We start from the raw sequence: 23,203 nt of genomic DNA, 5'->3' as shown, positions 1-23,203 counted from the left end.
TCAGCAACTTTTCAGTTATATTGTCCAACAAGAATTCTGGACCCAACAATATTAAATGTAAGAAATGTCAAAGCAAAGATGAAGACATGTTTGTATTTGTGCTTGTTTCAACACATTCAAACATGTTAATACCAGTTAGAAAACTTCATCTCGGCTCCAATCCGAGTGACGTTGAATCATTTTAGTTTTTATAACCAGAAAATCCTAAAACAAATCTAGGAAACATTTTCTGCTCTGTGACATCTGTGGCTGAATACTCCAACATTGACTTTGTTCTGAATCAGAACCACTTTCAGGACCACAAGAGACTGGAGACGTCAGATTTTTCTGTCCATGCAGAGCAGTGTAGCTTTGTATTATAACCACAAACATGACTGTGAAGGAAATTAAAGGTTAAAGAACCTTTGTTAACATCAAAGTCTTCATCATCTCACAAACATGACTTCATCATCGTGTAGAGTCGAGTCTTTAAAGATTACATGAGAGATCTACTTTCTGAAACTTTTATCTGCTGCTTTTCCGGCTCAGACATCTTCGTGCTGATTGCCTCAGTGCCGGTGGTGGCAGTGCGTAACCAGGGTAACGTGTTGGCCACGTCCCTGCGCAGTCTGCGCTTCCTGCAGATCCTGCGGATGCTGCGCATGGACCGGAGGGGAGGGACCTGGAAACTGCTGGGTTCTGCCATATATGCACACAGTAAGGTAAGCCTGGAGCCGACATTCCTCACTTTCTGAAGAAATGGAACAGAAGGAGGAAGACAAGATGATGGTTTGATTAGTTGTGAAAAAAGAAAGGTTGATTGTACATCAAGTACCATCTGTCCAAATGAGGTTCTACCAGAAGATAAGCTGAACCCCATCTTTATCTTCATCCACAGAATCTCTGCAGTTAAACTGACTTCTGTCACTGTCTTTACACTTTAGATAGTCATGGAAAAAAGAAGTTTGCTCTCACTATATCATAGATAAAAGAAAAAGAAAGTGTGTGGTGAACTGAATAAAGTGCAACTACTCAATGCGTGGATTAACTGATCGTCAGTGTGAGCGCACCTAGGCCCTGATCTATTAACGCTTTGCGTGTACTAAAACAGGTGCAGACGGCTTTGCTCCGCTAAAATCGGCCCAAGCTTATCTATCAAAGCCGCAAACATGGAACTGCGTCAGTTATCCTGGCAAAACTGCGCCGCTCTCCACTTTGCGTTTCTGAAGCTACTGCATATGCATTATGGGCGTTCCGGCCAGAAAGTGCACATTAGTGGGAGGAGACTATGCAAATAAATCTGGTTTGCGCAGCAGTGGGATTCATGTAGCCCGCAAATAGTTTGCGGTGTTTATGTTTGCTCTAAAAATAGCGTTTCTGAAAAGCAGGTGCTAATTGGCACAACAGTATACGTGCAATGGCTGCAGTAATAATTTTAAGGAGGAGGCACAGACACCATGAAAGGCAACTAAGATAATGCATTTTTTTCTATTATATTAATATATTTAGAATGCCAGAGAAGAGGATTGTGGAGACGATCCAGCGTTGCAATATTAGAATTGCTGGATAAGTTTAAAGACTTTATCATGCCTGTCTTTTATTATTATTATTATTATTATTATTATTATTATTATTATTATTATTTCTTTATAGCTTTTAAACCTTTATTATTTCTTATTTGTTCCTTGCATGTTTTTATATGTACAATACCTTGGTTCCTAAAGGTTGTTGTTAGTGTGCCTTATAAATAAATTGAACTTGAATATGAAATTGCAGCATTTCTGGTGACATTTAGATTTTTTTCCTCGACTTCCGCAATATTTTTATTTGTCTCCTTTATTTGTCTCAACTTCTATCGGATAAAAGTTAATTTTGCGTTTGCGGTTTCCTTGCTCTCCAGAACCTTACATGACAGAGCAAACAGCGCCGCTAAATCCTCATTTAAATACTGCTGTTTGCTCCGCAAATGATAACAGGAGCAGTCTTAATAGATCAGGCGCTAATCGTAGAAACATAACCAGAGCAAAACTGCGCAGCAAATGTTAAATAGCGCAGCAGTTTTGCCCTCGTCATAACTCAGCCCCCTACTGTATAAAACCAGAGTTTCATTAGTTTGCTGCGCTTCAGCTGCCAAGGAGGAAAGACATCAGCAATAATCTTAGAGAAGCAACTATTGCTGTCCATCAATCTGGAAAGGTTATCAGGTCATTGCCAAACTATCTGGTGTCCATCATCCTACAGAGAGAATGATTATTAACAAACATTCAGGACAGTTTCTAGTCTTCCCAGGAGTGGACGTCCAGGCAAATTCAGCCTGGTAAATGCTCAGAGAAACTCCAAAGAACCCAAGATCTACATCTCAGACTCTCCAGAACTCAGTTAACATGTTAAATGTTAAAGTTCATGACAGTCCAGTTAGAAAATCACTGAACCAGTATGGCTTGTTTGGAAGGGCTGCAGGAGAAAGTCTCTTCTCTCTAAAAAGAAGATGGCAGCACCATGTAGATGGCAAAGCTGCAGTTGAACAAACCACAAGACTTCTGGAAGCCTGGCTGAAACTGTCTCATGCAGCAGGACAATGATCCCAAACACAGCAGCGGGTCTACAGCAGAATGACTGGAAAAGAAAAGAAACTGTTGACATGATCCAGGTAAAGTCCAGACCTGAAACTAAGATGCTGCGGTGGGACCTTCAGAGAGCTGCAGAAACCAAGGCTGCGAACCTCATGTAGATCAATGTTGAAAAGAAGCGTGGAGTAAAATTCCTCCACAGCCATGACAGAGACTGATAACATCCAGAAAACCTTTACTTTAACTTACTGTTAATAAAGAAGCTTCTACAAACTTCCGAGTTTTTCACACAATGATTCTAAAATTATGTTATTGTTCATCTGAGGTTGGATTTAACTCTTTAGTACCTGAAGAAGATTTACTCCCTTTATAAATGATTATTTATAAAAATAAGAGGATACACTTCCATGTGTCTCATCACTTTGTCCATATATTGATTTAAAGATTATTTTATTAGATTTTTTTAAAACACACCTTTTAAATGCCGAGTAGACACGTCATGGCTAAAAACTCTAAAAATTAAAGCTGAAAAAACTGTTTTACTGGTTCATGTGGTTTTTTTTGTGTCTGCAGGAGCTCATCACAGCCTGGTACATCGGCTTCCTGTCTCTGATCCTGGCATCTTTCCTGGTCTACCTGGTGGAGAAGGACGATGTCTCTGTGAACATGTCTGACCATGAAAACCCCACTGCCCAGCCTAAACCGCAGGACTTCGACACCTACGCCGACGCACTGTGGTGGGGGCTGGTACGTACCGTTACACATACCAGGAAATGCCCTGTGGAATTTACAATTACATCTGATGTAAAAAAGACAATAAATGGGCAGGAAACTCACCGTTAGATGACCAGGATTTTTTGAATATACGCAGCAAGGTTCATATGAGTCACATAGTTCAAATAATACAGGTTCCTTCCTGCTGGAGACTCCCGTAACCCCAGATCAGACCAAGTTGGGGTGAATCTACTGCCTTTTTTAACTAGTAGCCTATTCCAAAAAAGAGTTGAGAGGGAGCAATTTATAAAAGCTAATAAATGGATGTAGGTAATAAATGAAATGGAAATAATGAGAAAAATCATGCTTTGTGTTGGTCCCTCAACTCCTAGAAATCTCACTATCTGACGCCGACAGCCAGTGAGAGGAAATCTGGCTTCTGCCAAGAAATAATGATCAGCTATTAGTTGCCAACATTTTGCTTCTTGCATGTGTTAATAGGAATGTTGGACATTCACAGCTTCAGGGTCAGCTGCTGCAGACTGAAGGATGAACAGGAAGAGAAGCCTGCAGTTTGCAGGGCTTCTTGCATTAACAAGCGCCTCTGGTCAGAGAATCACTGACGCATTTTTGTCCAGCATGGCCTCAATGAAGCCACCGTCCTTCAGCTAAAAGGGTAAATGGTCCAGTTCTGTGATGGCGAGCATTTGTCAGATTAAACCACAACGCTCAGCTGCCCATCGGGGAGATCAATAGTGGATCAATAGTGAAATCTCAGATCTTACAGCCAAGTTTCTTCAAAGAAACCTTCCTCTGCTGAGGGAGACTGCAGATCGTTGGGATCAACATCACTTAAACTACAAGGTGTTTGTCCATGTTTACAGATCACACTGACCACCATCGGTTACGGAGACAAAACCCCAAAGACCTGGGCTGGGAGACTGTTAGCCGGCACCTTCGCACTGATTGGCGTGTCCTTCTTCGCTTTACCTGCGGTACGTTTATCCTCCTGAACATACTTCATAAAGCATGGAGGTCACTGAGTCTTCTTTTACAAATTGGGTGAAGTAGAAACACTGTTATGTCACTGAGTCTCATTTCTATTCACATTATTGGTGCCTTTATCAGCAAAGAGTGGCAACCAACAGTGAGAATGGAGTATATCTAGAGCTGTTTTATGCTGGTCAAAAAACCCCACTTACATCTGAGTACAATATGAAAAAGTGTTTAAGAGGCTTTCAGCCCTGCATAAAATGAATCTGATCAGCGTTTACTGGAAAGCAGCAGGCAGGTGCTGTAAGGGCTCATTTATGCTCATTTTACGTTTATAAGTGGGCATGTTTGTTCCAAACTATGTTAAATGTTATTGCCCACATGCTCCCTATGTGTTTTTGATGTTGACGTGGTTATTTGGGAACAAATCCACTAGAGGGCAGTGCAGAGATCACCGAGTTCCAAGGTGATTTTCAGAGAATTGCAAACATGATGGTGGTTCTCCATCCATAAGCCTAGTTATATCGTAGATGTGTTTGTAGTTCTGTACATTCACATTACCATTTCTCCCAGTTCTGTTCTCTTCTTCTTTGTTCCTTTGGCTATACTGTTAAATACCGCCACCACACATCCACAAGCTCTCTGAAAATGTACTGAAGTACATGCAAAATTATGCAGTACACACAAAATATGCAAAGTACAGACAGAAGACTCTGTCCATATTTTTATTTGACATTGACAAGCTCAGTTTTATCGTCTAGACGAAAGCTTTTGGCTTCATTTCAGTCCAGCTGGTTAAAAATAATATAGTAGCGTAATTATTTTCATGTTTGCGGTGATCAGAAAATGTGGTGAAACTTGCCTGCAGGTCCCAATGTAATGCTATTGGTGTAGTTCCAGGTTTGTCCACTGGGAGGCAGTAGTAGTTACTCAACATAGACGTTTTTAATGTGTTGTATTTCTCAGAGGGTAAACATACAACAGCTGAGAGTTGAAAAGGATTCAGTCTGTTTTTTTCTGCAGTTTTTTAAGGAGGCAAACAGATATATAAGCAACAGACTTTTGGAGTAAAGGAAAAAAAAAAACTTAAATGAAGGTAAAACAATTTGTTGGAAGGCCACTTAAAAAATCTTCCTACTTTGAAGTAACCATAGAGAGAAATAATAGTATCTAGTTCAAACCCAGCTCTCTACCAGAACTTAAACACAGCATCTTTTAGTGGAATTCTGAAGAGTCTGACATTATGCATGCTGATCATGCACAAATGTAGTGTGATGTGTGTGCGTCAGACCATGCATGCTTGAGAATTTACAAACTGCATGCACAGGAAGGTTTTTTAACACACAAATGATCAAATTTATGAGGATGATGGTAAAAATCTGTGTGCAGAATATGAATGTTTGCGCAGTTTGTTCGTTTATGTGTGAAGTCATATTACCTTTCAAATTGATGGATTCGAACACAGTTCAGTTCAGTGCATTTTATTTGCCATTTGCAGTAAAGGAACCACATTGGAAAACAGTTGGAAATAACTCAAAGTGCACTGTCAACATTTAACAGACAAAACATATGAAACACAAGCCTAAAAATACAACACATGGCCACATCCTAAAACGCTACTAAAACAGTAAGCTGCATGTCTGAGGTATTTCAATGTGCATTGTTCAGTCAGGACAGCTTGTGGAAAAAAAACTTTTAATAAGATGAGATGTAGTGCATTTAATAGCGCAATATCTTTCCCTAAGGGCAAAAGGGCAAAGACCTCTGTAGCAGGGTGGCCAGAGGGATCACTGATGATCTGTAAAGCTCTTGTTAAGAGTATAGATTTGTAAATGTCCTCCAGGACTGGTAGGTCACAGCCTATTGTCCTGTGAGCAGAGCGAACCACTCTGTTTAACAAAGTTTTCTTTTCTTTCACAGTGAGACACACATTTGCAAGTAACCAAAATTACTCACAAATTTGTTTTTACACATTTGTAATTCATGTAATACATATTTGCAACCACTGTGACCCTAATTTTAGTCCACAGAAAGATTCAAACTCACCATATTACTCTGATCTAAACTTGGGTTTGTGTTGATCATAAACAGAAATATTTCCCCAAACTTTCCCGTGAGCTGCACCATTGTTTGTTTTGCTGTTGTATTTTGCACTTTAAAATCCAATCCAGGTATTAGTAGGTAGTTAATATCTAAGTGAAAGTTTACATCACTTCATATGGTTTAACTATAAGATGATAATGAAGCTGCACCATCGGATTGGATTTTTGTCTGTGTTTTTGGCTGCAGGGTATTCTGGGTTCGGGCTTGGCTCTGAAGGTCCAGGAGCAGCACAGACAGAAGCACTTTGAGAAGCGCAGACATCCAGCGGCTGGTCTCATCCAGGTGAGGAGCCACCCAATCATCTGCATGTTTTCCTGGTTTCTGGATATATTCAGACTTGATCCCTGGTAGCTGATGCGCTTGCACGTGGAATTCATATTTGGAGATTAAGATCAGAATAAAAATGAGGTATTTTCTGCTCTGTCTTCTCAAGTCTGCCTGGCGATATTATTCCACCAATCCGATCAGAGAAGACCTTATTGCCACATGGAGATTTTATGAGACTGTCATCTCTCTTCCCTGTTTCAGGCAAGTCATATAAAACCATCTCCATGCACTGTTGTTATGTCGTGTTTAAAAGTTTTTATAGATTTGTGTCCGAGACAAGTCAGGACAAATTCATCGATCCTGGGGCAATGAAATGGAATAAATTCCATTTCAGGATCAAATTATAATTTTATGATATTTAAGACTACTTGTTATCATTTATATCATGTCAGTAATATTTTACTTTCTGCTTTGTTGTAAAGATTCAGGGGAACGAAGAGTTAGACTAAAATGAGTATTTTGCTTTCTTAAACTGAGAATTTCCACCCCAGGATACTTTAAGAAAAACTGATCTAATGCAACTTTATCTCTGCACACCCACCAGTCTCAAAACTGTTCATAAATCTTCCTCAAAAATTACCTACAAATTCTTGTCTTCTTTCATGTACATTAACAAAGATGGAAACATACTAGTATTTTCTTGTTTTAACAGGTAATACATTCTCTATTCGGAGGCTGAAGGGTTGATATTGAAGTACACAGTTGACTTAATCCAAGTTTATCATCCATCCAGGCCACTTCTTTCCAAACTTAATCATCTTTTACACCAGGGATCCCCAACTCCAGGCCTCTTGAGCCAGTGTCCTGTTGGTTTTAGATGTTTCCCTGCTGCAACACACCTTACACAAATGAGTGGGTCAATAGCAGACTTGTTCAGAGTTTGTCAGAGATCCATTTAATTTGAATCAGGTGTGTTACATCGGGGAAACATGTAAACCCAGATAGGACGTTGGGCCTTAGAGACCAGGGTTAGGTTTTTTGTATTTGTATTTGTATGTACATTTGTATTCTTTGCTCACTCTTCAGTCAGGTTTAGGAATTAAACTATTTTGTTAGGTTAAGGAAAACTTTGTTGTTTTCTTTAAATCAGGTAGAAAAATAAATTTTCGGATCCATTCATCCCCGGGACCCCGGCCTGCCCTGATCTAGGTGGTTCCTGTGGTGGCGCCCTCTGTGGTCATGGCTAGCTAGCTAGCTAGATATCATTTCCTCACACAAATCTATTATTATTTTTATACTTACATTCAGTTCTGAGACAGTAACTAGGGATGGGAGTTCATGTTCATACAGAATGGGGTATGGGCGGGTGGAGGGAGGGTACATGTGCTTTGTATGTGTGTGAGTGAGTATGTGATTGTGTGTGAACTACTATGAGGTGTGTTTTAGTTTTTTTGTTATATACTTTGGTGTGTAAAGGCTTTTAAATTTTGTTTTTAATATGCATAATTCTTTGTGCATGAAAAGTGCTCTATAAATTAATTTGGTGATGATCCATTCATCCATCCATCCATCTATCCATCCATCCATCCATCCATCTATCCATCCATCCATCCATCCATAAATAAGGTGCTGTTCTACTTTGCATGTTATTATCACACAAACCAGATGTGTTAAAGGTTAAAGTTCTATATGTGACTTTTGTCTTTTATCTGTGCATCGAAGGAAGGACACCTTGGAGGCCATGGTGAGGTAGGTCACTGCTGTTTGATCTCCTGCAGAGATGCTGTAATTCACAGGAAAGGCTCTCTGATGAGACTAATGAACATTTCCCAGAATATCCCAGCCCATCTGTTTTTAAATAGCTTCCTGTATTAATTCACAAGTCAGATTCATCTCTTGGTGAATATTTGACTCTTAATTTTGAACACCCACTCATCCCACTGCCCTTCACATCAACGTTAACGACATTTAAGCTGAGATTTTTTTAGAAACCTATTAGTAAGTCCATTAGTTATGTTTCAATTATGAATGACAGTTCGATCTGGTAATTATCGTCCTAGAACAGGTCTGAGGGTTTGATGATTTTTCTCTTGCCTTCATTATACTGAGCGCCATTAACAGGTCCCTTCATCAAAAAAGCTGAATATTTCACTGATGATGTTTGATTTAATAAAACAAGTTGTCTTCTCTCATAGACAATACATGACAGCACATCTGCTGGTAAATTTGTCACACTTTGGACATTGATTTAGGTTTTTTATTTTCCCAGAAAATGTGAAATTGTCACTAAAGGACAACAGAGCACAAACTGTTTGTCACAAAGTACATCTTCTTTCACATCTATCTATCTATCTATCTATCTATCTATCTATCTATCTATCTATCTATCTATCTATCTATCTATCTATCTATCTATCTATCTATCTATCTATCTATCTATCTATCTATCTATCTATCTAGCTAGCTAGCTAGCTAGCTAGCAGTTAGCTAGCTAGCAGCTAGCTAAAATAGGTGCATCTGATCAATATGTTGAGTGTGTGGCAAGTGAGTTTATGGGTATAATCATGGGAACTAGAACCAGACCTTCTTCTTCTGCTTCTTTATTGCTTAAATCTGAGCTTGATCCATGTCTATTTACAGGCCTGGCATCGATACTATAACATTTCCACTGGAATTGTATTGATACACACCTTTGAGAAATGTTCATATACAAAAAAATTTTCCTTAAATTTGAAGCAACTTGATTTTCCCCATGGTGACAATTAAAGTCACATAGAGCTGTTATTAACAAACATATTAAGGTGTAAGTTAATAAATAAATAAAAAGTAGTTTTAGTCCAAACTATGTGTAGCACTTTGCTAAGCCCTTGCTCTAGGCTGGCAAAACATGGTTATTACAGTGGAGGGTTCTGCTTCAACACCTTCTAGCAGCTGCCACGTTTAACACTCAGGATTGAGTTTCTGCTGCTAAAAGCTGCTGAACAGCAGCAACAAGAGCTCTGATACACCGATAGTGTCAAGAGGAGGGAAGTTCAGATCACTCAGACTTCTGGAGATAGAGGGTGAACTGAAGGGTTGAATTTCCACCACAGTATGAAAATAAGCAGCAGACATCATTATAATTTTTATCTACATGCATGAGGACAATGGAGAAAATAATGAGTTGAAGAAACAAAAAAGGCAGAAAGATGTGGAAGGACACTGAGGGATGGAGTGAAATAAAGGCGGAGAGGCGGAGAGAGAGTTTTAATTGTGTTGTAGGATCAGCGGCTTGGAAAGTTACCACCCTGACGTTATCTTGTTGCTTTGAGTGAAGAGCTGGATGACGACCAGAAGCTACGACAGCGGAGTGATGTCCAATAACAAGCCGATAAGTTGCCTTGTGTATATGTGTGTGGGCTTCAGTGAGCTGTGTGATATTACACCTTTTATCTGAGTTTTCCATTAGCACTGTGAGGTCTGTTTAACTCAATACAGAGAGAAAATTATAGCTCATCTGAGATTGAATTTCATGTGTTTGTTATTTTATTTGCATTGTAAGCACATTTCAGGATGAGGAGGTCATGTAAGTAAATAGCCATCTTTACAGTTTGTTTCATCTCCGTGAAGGTTAAAACATAGATTAAATCTTGTTGTAAGTAGTGGGAGTTAACTAAATGTCCATTTTAAGAACATCTTTTCCAACTTTAGGTGAAAAAGCTGCATTAGGCGTCTGCATTCATTTTACGGCTAATTTGCTGCAGATTCATGCGAGCACTGGAAACCAAAATGCGTGTGTCTTGGGAAGCTGCGGGAGATAAGCTGCATTATTTTTTCCTGTTCTGTTGCCTCGTTTACAGAGATCTGAGGGATAATCACATCTCATTTTCTGCTCTTTATTCGGCCGAGGAGCAGTCAAAAAGAGATTCTCTCTTCCTTTAAAGCTTCCTATTCTGCAGCCTCTCAGCGCAGTAATCTGCCATCCCTATTCTGCCCCGAGGCCACATAGAGGCTCATATTGTGTATCTGCTGTGGGAGCTAAGTCGCTGAGAATGCTCCACGTTTCACAGGCCTTGTTTAGGCTGATGTCGGCTCCGATTACCCCACCTCTCTGCCTCTTCTAAGGCACACAGGAGTCTTATTTTACCCAGGGAGCTCTTGTCTTTGTGTTGCCAAATATTGTCAGCCGTTGGACAATAAAGGAGCCCAATCTCCTTCAGCTCACTGAGGCTTCCTTTTTGCCTGGTGAGCATCACTGATATGTTGAGACAGCACACCACGAAGAACTTCTGTGATACAGTAAACCCATGAACAGCTGAAAGGGAACACAGAAATACCTCGTAGAAAGTTCAGTTTAAGCTCAGGAAAAACTCAATGAGAACCTGAAGGTTCATAAATGGACCAGGTTTGGGTTCTGAGGAGGATTTCACCCACTACATTTAACTAAATATGTATGTTGCTGGTTCCTCGGGATTCATCATAACATGTTGCACAATGTGAAGCCATGAAAAAATGGATTTATCTTCCAAACTTTTTTTCTTTTCTGTCTCATTTCAGCCAGAAACTAAGTTTACTGGAACGTGTTCGCCTTCCCAATGCAAGACCATCTGTTGGGATGGCCAAGAAGCTCGCAGGTAACGCTGACTCCATTGAGGAGAGTCCCTCCAAGGAGCCCAAACCTGCTGGCTTCAGTAACCGGGAACGCTTCCGCACTGCCTTCCGCATGAAGGCCTACACACTCCGCCAGAACTCTGAAGGTAGGAATCCAAACCCAAAGGCTGAGAACCTGTTAGCTGATATGCAGCTGCTGCACTGGTGTTCTCTTGTGTTTTCCCATCAGATGCTGGAGCCCTAGCAGACCCAGCCTTAGAGGAGCGGGGCTTCCCCCCAGACATCCTCATGGAGGAGATGATCCCAACACTGAAACTGGTCATCAGGGCAGTCAGGTTAGGGACTGTTGATTATAAATTGTAATATGATGCTATAAAAAAATCATTTAATGTAATGTGATGGGTAAAACAAAAGTGTTGTTCTTGGAAAATTATTTATTTTTGGTTCTTTTTCTTTTGTTGTAGATTAAATAAAAAGCACTTTAACATTAGCATTACCTTAAAAGTATTAAGGTCTTGAGATACCGAGCTGAAAGTAGGAAGTTAATTATGGGAGTTTCCATGAATCTCTGCCACCCTTGGGAGGGTTTTTCTGTTGTTTTATTGTTTGTTTGTTTTCCACATAAAAAGAATCATGTTTAATCAGCCAAATCAGTCAGTGAAAGAGATCATTGTGATTGGCTTTTTTAAGCATAGTGAATGTGCACATCGGACATGGTGGTGGAGACAAAGACTGATCTATATAGTCAAGATGGCTTCCACCAAACACAGCACCAACATCTGAGGCTGAAACAGGTGCAAACACATCTAAACCTGAACTTCATCCATTGTCCAGCAGATCGTAAGGATCTAATTTATTAATAATTAAAACGACTCTTCACTTTTCTTGTGAGCAATAAGAACATTTCTATTTAGTATGTTGTAGACATGTTTTAAAATAGTTTACTGGTGAGAAACCTGAAAGTGTTGATGGAAACAGTAGCTAGGTGCCCCCAAAATGGCAGAGAAAGCCTCAGTGACTTAACGCCGCATTCTTTATTCCCATCAGTACCAGCCTGTTAGCAAGCTAAGCTAATGCTAGCTAGCTTAGCAGTGGAATGAACATTATCGTCAACTTTCTGTGCTAAAACTGTTACTGTAGCAGTATCTCAGATGACTGGCTGCCCACTCTAAAGCATGAAGAGTCTGTTGTTGTTCAAGTTGATGTTGATATTGGAGAGTATGTCATGGTTTATGGGTTTTTGCTTTGTTTTTATTTTGGTCCCTTACTTTCTGTTGTCTTTGAGTCTTGTGGATTTTGGTTTCTTGTCTTACTTTGTAGAGTAACACCCTTGAATGTTCTTTTCTCTTTGCTTCCTGTTCAGTGCACACCTGGTATTTGCTGATTGCTCCACCTGCTCCTTGTTCAGGGTTTAATTCTCCTTTTCTCTGCCAGGTCATCCTTGTGTTAACTTGTTTCAGTTCTGTGTAATTCTTGCCCTGCTGTATCAGAGCTTCATGTTAATTAAACATCTGGCTCCATCATCCGTCATCCTCCTTCCTGTTTCTGTATTTGGGTCCTGTACTCAACCCACACCGCGACAGAGTCGTCTGAATGGAGGAATTTTAATTTAAGGAAGTTCTGTTAGCTGGTGTTCCCTAAGCTAAGGGAGTAAACTGTGGAAAGAAAACTTCTTCTGACACTACTAAAGTTATCATATATGTACTAAATCTACAAAGAAAAGAGCTTTGGTGGAGGTTTATTAAAAAAAAGACCTTCAGTGACGGTGGTGAAGCAATGCAAGTAAAGATATAATGTAGTGGTTTTTACTTTTGTTGTGCAAATGCTTTTCAGCATGCTTCGCCTTAAACTGTTAGATAAAACACTGAAAAGTCCAAACATGTTCATGTATAAGTGTAACATAATGCTACAATGACAATACTGTCAAAATTGTCACTGTTCAAAGAAAGGAAGCAATATTTCATAAAAGAAATGAAGACGTGGATGAAAAACGTTACAGTTACAAGAACAATTAGCATCCTGTGTTTCTACAGATTTGTAGTAATCCTTGTGTTTTTTAAACAAAAATAAGATTTCTGCCACTATTTCTAAACAACTTTGTGGTGTTTTAACATCTCATGGTGTTTTATTTTCTTAGCCCATACAGTCCTAGGATCTCAAATGGTCCAATTTGCTCTTGTTGCCCTATTTCTACATTTTAACATTTTGTATTTTGGCTTTTTAATTTATTGATTAATGGCTGTTTAGTTTTTGTGGAACTGCCCAGTTTTTTTTTTTGTTTTGTTTTTTTTTGTTTTTTTTTCCCAGCTGATCCTGAAGCTTTTTTTTAATATTGACCATAATGATAACCAATGAACCGGTAATGGTTCATGGTCTGGTTGTTGAGTATAAGTGAATTTGTGAAAACCTTCTCTAGATATGTTCATTTGAATGTCAGTCTGAATCAGATTATTCTTAGAATTACTTACTGAGTTATTTCTAATTAGAAATAATTCCAGATACGTTTATGGATGATTTTAGGTGGGAAAACTTTCAGAATGCCAAAACACTTTCTGTAATTGTTTAAAAAACGAGACTTGCATCAGATTTTTTTTTTAAAAATGTCAGAATTGTCTGAGGTTCCTTATCCCATATTATATGTTAATTTGTTTCTTTATATCAGGAATTTCCTGATCCTGGAGTTAATAAGCAAGACAAAAACACAGACCACCTTTCAATATATCAGTTATCAGTATGTTCCTCAAAGTGTAATCAATAAAACCTTGCTAGGCAAGAAAAAGGTAAATGTGTCAGTGAGACCATGTAAACTAGAGCGTGAGCAAAGCTCACACATGTTGACAGTGTGCTGGTAAATCTATAGGTCACACAGCTGACATAATGCAGGAATTCAATCTAGCGTGAGGGCCAGTGAGATGAGTGATTAACCCTGTGAAAGTACTTCTTCCGTCCACTCCATTATATTGAGGTTGAATGGGTGTCTGAATGGGATGCTCAGACCTGAAGGGTTTTAGTTTCAGGCCCCAAGACTTTCTGCCAAACACCAGAGCTTGTGCAGCAGCCGCTGACTCTGGGAAGGATCCACTGATAGTTGGACTTGTATAAGACATAACGGAGAGCACGGTGGGTGGCAGGGAATTCTCAAGGTTGAGGGCTTTTCAAAGAGATGAAAGATGGTTTTGATCTCAACTACAAGCACAGAAAGTGTTAAAGTCAAAGGATTTATCTGCAGGACTTTTAACCCCTACTTAAACTGTTTGACAGTGACTGATACCTGGCTGCTGAGCAAGCTGATTTGGCTTGCACTTCAAATGTAAAGTGGTTGAGAGAAGGATTAGCTTCCTCTCCGAGCTAAAACAAAAAAAAAAGAAAGAGCTTACAGTGGATTGGACATGGGTCACTGCCCCATTGAAAGGAATCATTAGTTAGGGTAAGTTGAAGCTCAAACTCTGGTCAGTCTTTGGTATGAAGAGCATCACAACTCTAGCATTCGTTTATCTCATCAGACACCTTCTAGTTAACTTCAAAGGCTTTCTGGGTATTTCCAGCAGGAAAATTCCTGGTGATTTTGGAGGGATAATAAGGGTCCTAAGGAAACTCTTAGGACCCTTGGAAGAATTAGAAGGGTAACAACCCTGCTTATAGTTGCATGATTTTCCAATCAATGATGCAGAGTAAAGTTGTTCAAATCTGTACCAGCAAGTCACTTTGCTGCATCTAATAATTAACATCATTAATATTTTACTAAATTAGCTTGATGAAATGTTGCTTTAGTGATAAAGTCTTGAACTTTATCTCACAGGATCATGCAATTCCTCCTGAACAAGAAGCGGTTTAAGGAAACTCTGAGGCCTTACGATGTCAAAGATGTGATCGAGCAGTACTCTGCTGGACACCTGGACATGCTCTGCAGAATTAAATACCTCCAGACAAGGTGGGCAGCTACAAAACACATGAGCGGTTGGATGTAGCAAATGTCTGCTTTCCAATATGATCAACCAGTTTCTCCTGTTTAAAGGATCGACATGATTCTTGCCCCTGGACCCCCCCTCACCCCTAAAAACAAGAAGACTCAGAAAACACCCTTTACCTACCCACCCAATCAGTCACCCAGGTAGAAAGCACAACCAATACACATGGCAAAGATTGTTTTGCAATATGAACTTGTCAAAAATGTTATTTGCCTCCAACAAATGTCTGTGCAGCCTATATCTCCTCAGTATCCCTTTGTTCCAGGCATGAGTCTTATCTTGCCAAAGCCACATCCATCCCAGATGCTGAAGACCAAAGCATGATGGGTAGATTTGTCAGGGTGGAGCGACAGGTAAGGACTAGAACTGAAATAAACTCACGGGATTTACTTCACTGTCCATGCAACACATTTAATTATACATCTAATATTTATGTACCTTTACCTCAAGGGCTTTCTCACCTCATAGATTAAATTTAGGTACAAACCTGGAAGGATTGCTAACCTTGAGATGTCTGGGAGATTCACAGTAATCTGAAGTTTATAGGAGATTAACTTTGTACCACTGTCAGAAATAATATAGCCTCTTGGATTAACGGTGGGATTTTTTTCAGGAACCAAGTCCAGTTTTTACTTGAGTTCTTAGGGCACAGTGTTTTGCTGATTCAGCTCCTAAACTTCCCTTCAACCTGCAGAAATTAAGGTTTTACATCATTTTTGATGGTTGGAATAGCCCACCATCACCAGTGGAGAGGTTTTAATTAACCTTTGTCTCACAGGGGTCTTTTGAGTTCTAATTTGCATAATAAACCAAAATCCTATGGACTCAGCTGACTCCATCCTCATCCAATGTGAGGAAAGGAATGTGTCATGTGCTCTGTCTTGATGAATATATGTGACTGACCTGACCAGGACAAGATGGAGCGGAAAGTTGGAGACATGTTTCCTTGTGGGGAATTGTTTAGTTGTAATTAATCCTTGTACATTTAGTCATGTAAACTGTAAAAAAAGAACAAAGTTGAGTGAACTTTAAAAAAGTAAGGCATCCAGCTGCAAAGTTTTTTTGACTCAACCAAGTGGTTCTGATGTGTGAACCTAAAGGCCCATTTATACTCCCTTATGTACGTAAATCGGGATGTCTGTTTCAAATGTTGTCATACGTCACCTTCTCATACGTCCATGCGTCTTTTGCATCGCTATGGTTGTTGAGTCAATTCCTCCACTAGTGGGCAGTGCTGAGTTCAGAGTTCACTCCCATGAGTCGACATCAGTTTCAGACACTGTGTGGCAGCAGTAATGCACAGCTATAAAGGTTTTTTCCAACCACTCAACACACCGTAAACACTTGCATATAGTCTTTCTTCAAGAGCTTGCACAATTTCTACATTTGTTGTCCTCATCTTCATTCTTCTGTTTTTTTCCCTTCCTGATCCTCTTCTTCTTCTCTGGTTTGTTTCTTTCGCTGGTCAAATCTGCTCAGTACTGCCCCATGATTTCTAGTGGCATTGCTCCATCTTCTGTGTCAGTGAAAACGGACAAATTACACGGGTAACCGATGCAGTAGACGGACTAAACTGTCCGTCCATCTGTGTATTCATCTTCTGCGTCAAGCATAACTGGACCCTCAGAGGGTGGCACAAAGTAGAATCTTAAATTTAACAAAGTAAGGATTAGGCCTGTCGCGATAAGCAATAAGTCAATTAATTGCACGGTACAAAAATATGAGCGCGATAAGTTTGCCGGCCGTGATCATTTTTTATTTATCACTATGGTGTATTTCGACTGAACGGTCTGGTTTCTTGCGGCGTTATCTCTCTAGTGTCATACTTGACAGCAGCATGTTGCAGCATGAGACCATGGTGAAGCAGCTGTGCGAGCCAGTATGCCACATTTGTTTTGCAGGGCAGCCAACACACACTGGTCGTGAGACTCGCACATTTAAGTGGCTTTTCACGCTAAACCTCCGATTCTCATGCTAAATATGTAAATAAGGCGAATGGAGAAATAATAGCTGCGAGCGCCTCCTCATTTATTGGTTCGCTGTTCCCCACATGTAAGCAGAACACACACGTAGCCTACGACGTCAAAGCCCCCCACTTCCTGGTCTACCGTAATAACCCCTGTAATGTGCAGGCACATAACACAAATAGAGTCAGCCTATATACTACCATATATGACAAAATACACACCAAGAGCAATGCCGGCTAATCGAGAGGTTCAGGAGGATTCCCAGTGTGCCGCATTACTTTTGGGCCAGTGTGCCGGCTTGAAAATCCCAGTAGATCAGCAATTTCTGAAACAATCAGACCAACAACGATGCCACTTTCAAAGTCACTTAAATCCCTTTTCTTCCTCATTGTGATGTTCAGTTTGATTCTCACCATGTCTACATAAATAGATGTGTTGAGTTGCTGCCATGTGATTGGCTGATAATATATAAAGTGGCTGGTGAGTGTCTATAGCAGATATCCTTTACTGGACTTTTAAGAACTGGATACCAAACCTAAAGGGGGTGTCTGCTAATAATGTCTGCTTTTAATGTTAATTATATCATAATCAGTCAGTATTAGAACATCAGTGATACTTGTGTAAATGCATCTGTTACAGGTGGAGGACATGGAGAAGAAGTTGGACTTCCTGGTGGACATGCACATCCAGCACACTGAGCACCTTCAGGTGGACTCTGCCGGTGCTGCACACATGACCCTGGAGACCTGTGATCCTATGGCGAATGGTGAGATCAGGCGGGTTTTCCTTAACTACTCTGAGGCGTTTCCACACATGGGGTACCAGGTACCGGTCAGCAAGGCGAATCTGGACTATGGCAGAAGACGTGTAGACAGAGACGGGTTGGCAGGAGGAGACATCTTACCTCCAGGTCACCAACGTCGACCTCCATCAGCCATCCCCACATACACAGAGCGTCCCACTGTGTTGCCCATCAGCTCCCTGCAGGACTTGTCCACAGGGCCATGCAGGACCACAGGGGGGCGGGGGGGTGACTCGCCACTCTCAATGTTGTCGGTGAACCACGAGGAGCTGGAGCGCTCGCCCAGCGGGTTCAGCATCTCTGGGGAACGCGAGGGGGAGCAAGGGGTGGACTTATCAATGGGAGCTGTGATGGCAACAGGGGAGACCAGCTGGACAAGACCCAGGCCAAGCTACCTGGCAGAGGGTGAAACCGACACAGACACAGACCCCTTCACGCCTAGCGGGGGGCCTCTGCCTCTATCTTCCACTGGGGAAGGATTCGGTGATGCTGTGTGGAACACGCCGCCATGAGAGGCATCTGCCAAGCAGAAATCCAAAACTCTGAGGTAACTTAAATCCAGCCCATGCCTCTAAGCCCAAAACACCAGGTCAAAGCCACAATTTAAGGCCAAACCTTTGGGACGAAGGCAGGTCTTACCTGCCTCGATGCTGCAAGGCCTCAAGAGAGGTCGCTGACCATCAGATGCCGCCACAGATATCATCTGACGGAGAGCCATGGCACCGAGTCTGCCCAGAACAAAAAAGAAAGGGAACCTGGACCGTCTGTAAAGTAGAACTTTGTACAGCGCACTCTTTAGCTGAAATTAAAAAAGAACATTAATATACATATTATATACACCCAAAAGCTTTATTGCTGCAAAGCCAACCGCACTGCATGTAACGCATGCGATTTTTAGTGTAGACACTGCAAAGTTCAGGATATCAGGAAACAGAAAAAGAGATTGAATGGATACATATACTTGCTATGCCATTTTGTATCACTTATTTTTTATATGAATACATTTCATTGTTTTTGCATGGTTTGCATGATGATGCACCATTTTCGGGGTAAAGATTAGAGGGCGATACTGGAACCAAAAGTCTCCTGTCTCTTTGTTTCATGTGTTGTCCACCGACTCTGTGTATGTGTGTGAATGAAACTGTGTGAGAGCTTGTATAAAAGAGAGACTTGGATAACAAAAGACTGGTTAGTTGCTGACTTTTGTGTTTTTTCACCATTTCTGCTTTTTTTATGCAGTCAAGACGATCATCTCTGCCCAGAAACCAGTCATTTTGTTTTCACATCACTGTGCTCTTTATGCATACAGACCTGTCACCTGTTTAAAAAAAATTAAAAAAAAAGGAAAAAAAATTGAAACACTAAATCTCTGCTGCTTTGTTGGCACATGAATTCAGGGATATAAACCACCTGCACATCTTTCATTTTTGAAAGGTTTCTAAGCAGTTGAGTAGGATTCTCACACTATTTTCATGTAACTAAATAGTGGCTTACTGAAACACTAACTAGACCTACATGAAGGACAGCATTTATAGGTCATATTTATACCTGATAGTCATCTAGACTGTTTGGGGCTGCAACAGTTTGCTTTCACACTGCACTTAGTCAAACAAATCCGGTCTATTGAATAGCGTGTTCTCCTCCTCACCTGAGGTGGCGCTGTATCGAGAATTACTAAAGGAGAAAAAAAGACAAACTTGCTTATCTATTGGTTAATTTTAGACAACTTCTGTTTCCACCACACAAGTTGTAGTCCGCACGCCATGATCTGCGTTTTCAGGCCAGAGTTCGCTTTTTTGATCTGCATCAGAGTACGGTTGCACGTTCGCACCTCTCCAATCGAACCAGACTTTCCAAGCAAACAAACTAGGGTTCGATTCAAAGGGGCTGGTCTATCCTGAATGAAACAATGTGACTCTGTCCCAGTACCCACACTTGCAGATTTAAAAGAGGGAAAAGCACGTGACATTTTGGAAAAGTGGCTACATGCTGGCGTGATGGATGTGGCAATACATCAATCTTTATCAATACATTAATTCTGTGATCAACAATCCAAATAACAAGTATAGTCTATGTTTGTCCCAAGAACAGATTTTTTAATCAAATGTCTGATTGAGCTCGGGAATAAAACCACTTTTTTTTTTTCTTTTAATTGCTTTTTGTCATTTTATTTAAAAGTTATTGTGTTATCACATTATATTACTCACTGGACCCTGAACTAATGATTTAAACTCCTATTACATGCATCAGTCACATCATGCATTCAAAGTATTCCTAGGCTGGTATTTATGTCAGCCAAGAGATGTTAAGAGCTATACATCAAACTATATTTACTTTAAAACAATAATTATACCCTTATCCCCACATCTCGCCTTTGATTTTTTTATTTATTTTTTCATTGTTTTGAGCTAAATATTTTATTTATTGATCTGTTTTTTTGTCACCGTATTTATTTAAATTTTTTTTATCTTGTAAATTGGTATTTATTTATGTTTAATTGGCGCCGTCTAAAATAAAAGCCTATATTAGTATTTAGATGTTTTTTTTTTGTTTTTTGACCCCCTACTCCCTGCTGTGACAATGTTAAAACATCTTCTCCAAGCATACTGCTTCCCAACGCAGTTATACTGTCACAAGAAAAAAAGAAATCACTTAAATATCTCTAACAGCCAGTTATGACAGAACACAACTATTACTCAATTTCTATAGTAATCTGAACGAAGTGGAGGTGGTGACGAAAAAATATGTCACATGTAGATGCTTGATAAATACTGCAAGTGTGGGTACTGCCATTTCTTTTATTTTTTTTAAAAAACATTTTCTCTGTAGACTATCACTGATGTAGATTTTTGTATTTTAGTCAAAACTATAAAAATATTCTCTAATTAGGCATATATTCCAAGCTTGGACTAGATCAAATTATCATAAATTTGAAGAACAAAAATGTTCTTTAAATTATTATTTTAACTGCCAGACATTTCTTCTTCTTCTTCTTCTTCTTCTTCTTCTTCTTCTTCTTCTTCTTCTTCTTCTTCTTCTTCTTCTTTTTCTTCTTCTTATTATTATTATTACTATTATATACTATTATTACTATTATATATCTAATAATACATTTTACATTTGGCAAACTTTGCTAATAATATTATTAGCATTTTATTCTGTTTAGGAAAAATAAGAAATTATAATAATTTGACACTACATGTCTTGTAGCTTGGCCAATTGCTTAATAGTATATTAATTATACACTCACAATGAGTGTTTAGCAACAGTTCAAACATCTTACCAAGCGTCAGTAAAAGTGATTTAGAATTTATAAGCATCTATTTATAAGCTGAGTCTGCAGCAGGAACACAACTGAGAATTTACAAGTAATGTACTTTTATTACTTTCTCAACTCTTCATTGCTGCACCTGAAACAACCAGAATGTCCAGTTATGAACACAAAACATCCCAAATTAAACTTGAAAGACCGGTTAATGTTTAGGTGCAGAGCTTTCTATTGTTGACCTCACTATTTTATTTAAAGGGAACTCAGCAAATAAGATGCTTCCAGATGATCACATATAGGCCTAAACTGCTATTACGACTTTAGATTTAGGATTACACTGTTACTGAATGTAATATCTGACAAACAAATGTATCCTACACACACAACTTACTATTATCACACAGTTAGAGCATGTCCAACTGCCTTCAGGTCTAATATTACAGAGAAACTTCCACACCATGCTTCACTTGTGCTTTTATATATTTACTATCTACTATAACTTGATTGGATTGTGATAAATTTTTAGGTTTTACAGAGCCACGTAAAATTTACCCAAGTGGTTAACCAATTTAGCCATGTTAAAAATAAAAACTGGATAGAACTTTTTTTGTATCAAGTCTTTATTTAGACTTTTGACAAAATTAATAATTTGCATGTATGTACGGTATATTACAGTCTAATATTTGTCCTGAATTATTGTAGTGCAAAATGTATCCACTAGGGGGCAGAAGACAAGTGTCAGATTGTATTAAACAAGCTTTTTAGAAACGTTTTTACAATAAAGTGATGAAATAGGTCTCAGAAACTGTATGTCTCATATATGATACACACAGCATTAAAGGGATAAGTAAAAAAAAAAGTAATGTTGCAACTAGAATGATGTGCTTTGATTCTGTCTCAGATTATATTTTTTTTAGTTTAGATTCCACTCCTATTCTAGTTTTCATTTCAGAAATGATAAAAATATATATGTTTCCAGGATCTCAGTTAGATTTGCACTCATTTTTAAATGGTATCGATGCCCTATGGAAGACCAGGAGGGTTTAAAATTCAACAATTAATTCATACAAAAAGAAATCAAATTGCAGTGTTTTGAAATTATGTATTTTAACTTCAAATATTAAAGAAGAATTGCTTATTGAAATAATTAATTGTTAAATACTGTGATTTGTAAATGTATAATACTGTGATTTGTAAATGTATTTACAAATGCTATTTCTAAAAGGAGAACATTGAATAACACAATTCATAAATTTGGTTATAAAATACCTTTCCATTTCATACATTTAAAAAGGTAATTCTCTTTTTAAAATCCTTTTTGCAATTAAATTTTTTTAATGGTTTACCCTCTTCATTTAGTTTTACATGACAATTTGGGGCAGTGAAAACTGAGTTTAACCAATCACAGCTGCTCCTCGAATGTAACCAGCTCTCTCATTGGTTAAGACAGCCACACTTTCAGCAAAATAACAGCCTGCTAACAGCTAGCTAACTACATCAACAGTACAGATGCAGATAATGTAAAAACTTAAAGGAGACAGCTGCTGATATTGTGAAACTTTGAAGCATCCTTTCAGCATTCAGAATATGAGTTTCTTTCAAAGTTTGAGGTCAAGCTGCTACTTCACCAAATTGGAGATGGAAGACAGAGACACAAGTGTGACTGTCTAACCAATGAGAGAACCGGTTATATCTGAGGAGCAGCTGTGATTGGTTTAACTTAGTTTTCACTACTTAAGGCCTCAAAGTGTCACACAAAAGCTAAATGGAGAGGGTAAACAAGCTAATAAAAGGAATTATCTCGTTCTCACGAGAAAATATTCATCGTTATCGTGGGATAACGGTGTTAAAATAAACATGCAAGCACAACTGTTCTCAGCTTTAGGAGAGACTGCCATATCAAAATAAAAATAATCATTTTTAAAAAAGAAAGAAGGAATCTTTATGGCACCAAACTCAACAGAGTAGATGTGGCATCTCTA

The 23,203-nt window shown here is 39.2% G+C and overlaps 1 protein-coding gene and 1 long non-coding RNA gene across 2 annotated transcripts in view; one reads left to right on the top strand and one right to left on the bottom strand.

Annotated features, from left to right (window-relative positions):
• kcnq3 (potassium voltage-gated channel, KQT-like subfamily, member 3) overlaps nt 1-20,065 on the top strand; it is a 137,775-nt gene extending 117,710 nt beyond the window's left edge. The window contains exons 5-15 of the mRNA XM_041992455.1: nt 529-701; nt 3,123-3,296; nt 4,148-4,258; nt 6,546-6,641; nt 6,793-6,887; nt 11,163-11,362; nt 11,446-11,551; nt 15,016-15,147; nt 15,232-15,327; nt 15,450-15,537; nt 17,791-20,065. Coding sequence (XP_041848389.1) covers nt 529-701; nt 3,123-3,296; nt 4,148-4,258; nt 6,546-6,641; nt 6,793-6,887; nt 11,163-11,362; nt 11,446-11,551; nt 15,016-15,147; nt 15,232-15,327; nt 15,450-15,537; nt 17,791-18,465 — 1,946 coding nt within the window. The 3' untranslated portion in view covers nt 18,466-20,065. The remainder of the gene's footprint in view (nt 1-528; nt 702-3,122; nt 3,297-4,147; nt 4,259-6,545; nt 6,642-6,792; nt 6,888-11,162; nt 11,363-11,445; nt 11,552-15,015; nt 15,148-15,231; nt 15,328-15,449; nt 15,538-17,790) is intronic.
• On the bottom strand, nt 15,833-22,084 carry LOC121644499. Its single transcript, XR_006011283.1, has 3 exons — nt 21,991-22,084; nt 19,535-19,540; nt 15,833-15,843 (listed from the first exon to the last, which is right to left on the bottom strand). It is a non-coding gene; the product is annotated as an uncharacterized LOC121644499 (long non-coding RNA).
• Nucleotides 22,085-23,203: the final 1,119 nt, after the last annotated feature.

Source organism: Melanotaenia boesemani, chromosome 8, assembly GCF_017639745.1.
Source record: "Melanotaenia boesemani isolate fMelBoe1 chromosome 8, fMelBoe1.pri, whole genome shotgun sequence".
In the NCBI taxonomy this organism is placed as follows: domain Eukaryota; kingdom Metazoa; phylum Chordata; class Actinopteri; order Atheriniformes; family Melanotaeniidae; genus Melanotaenia; species Melanotaenia boesemani.
This window is presented reverse-complemented; position numbering and strand designations above follow the sequence as displayed.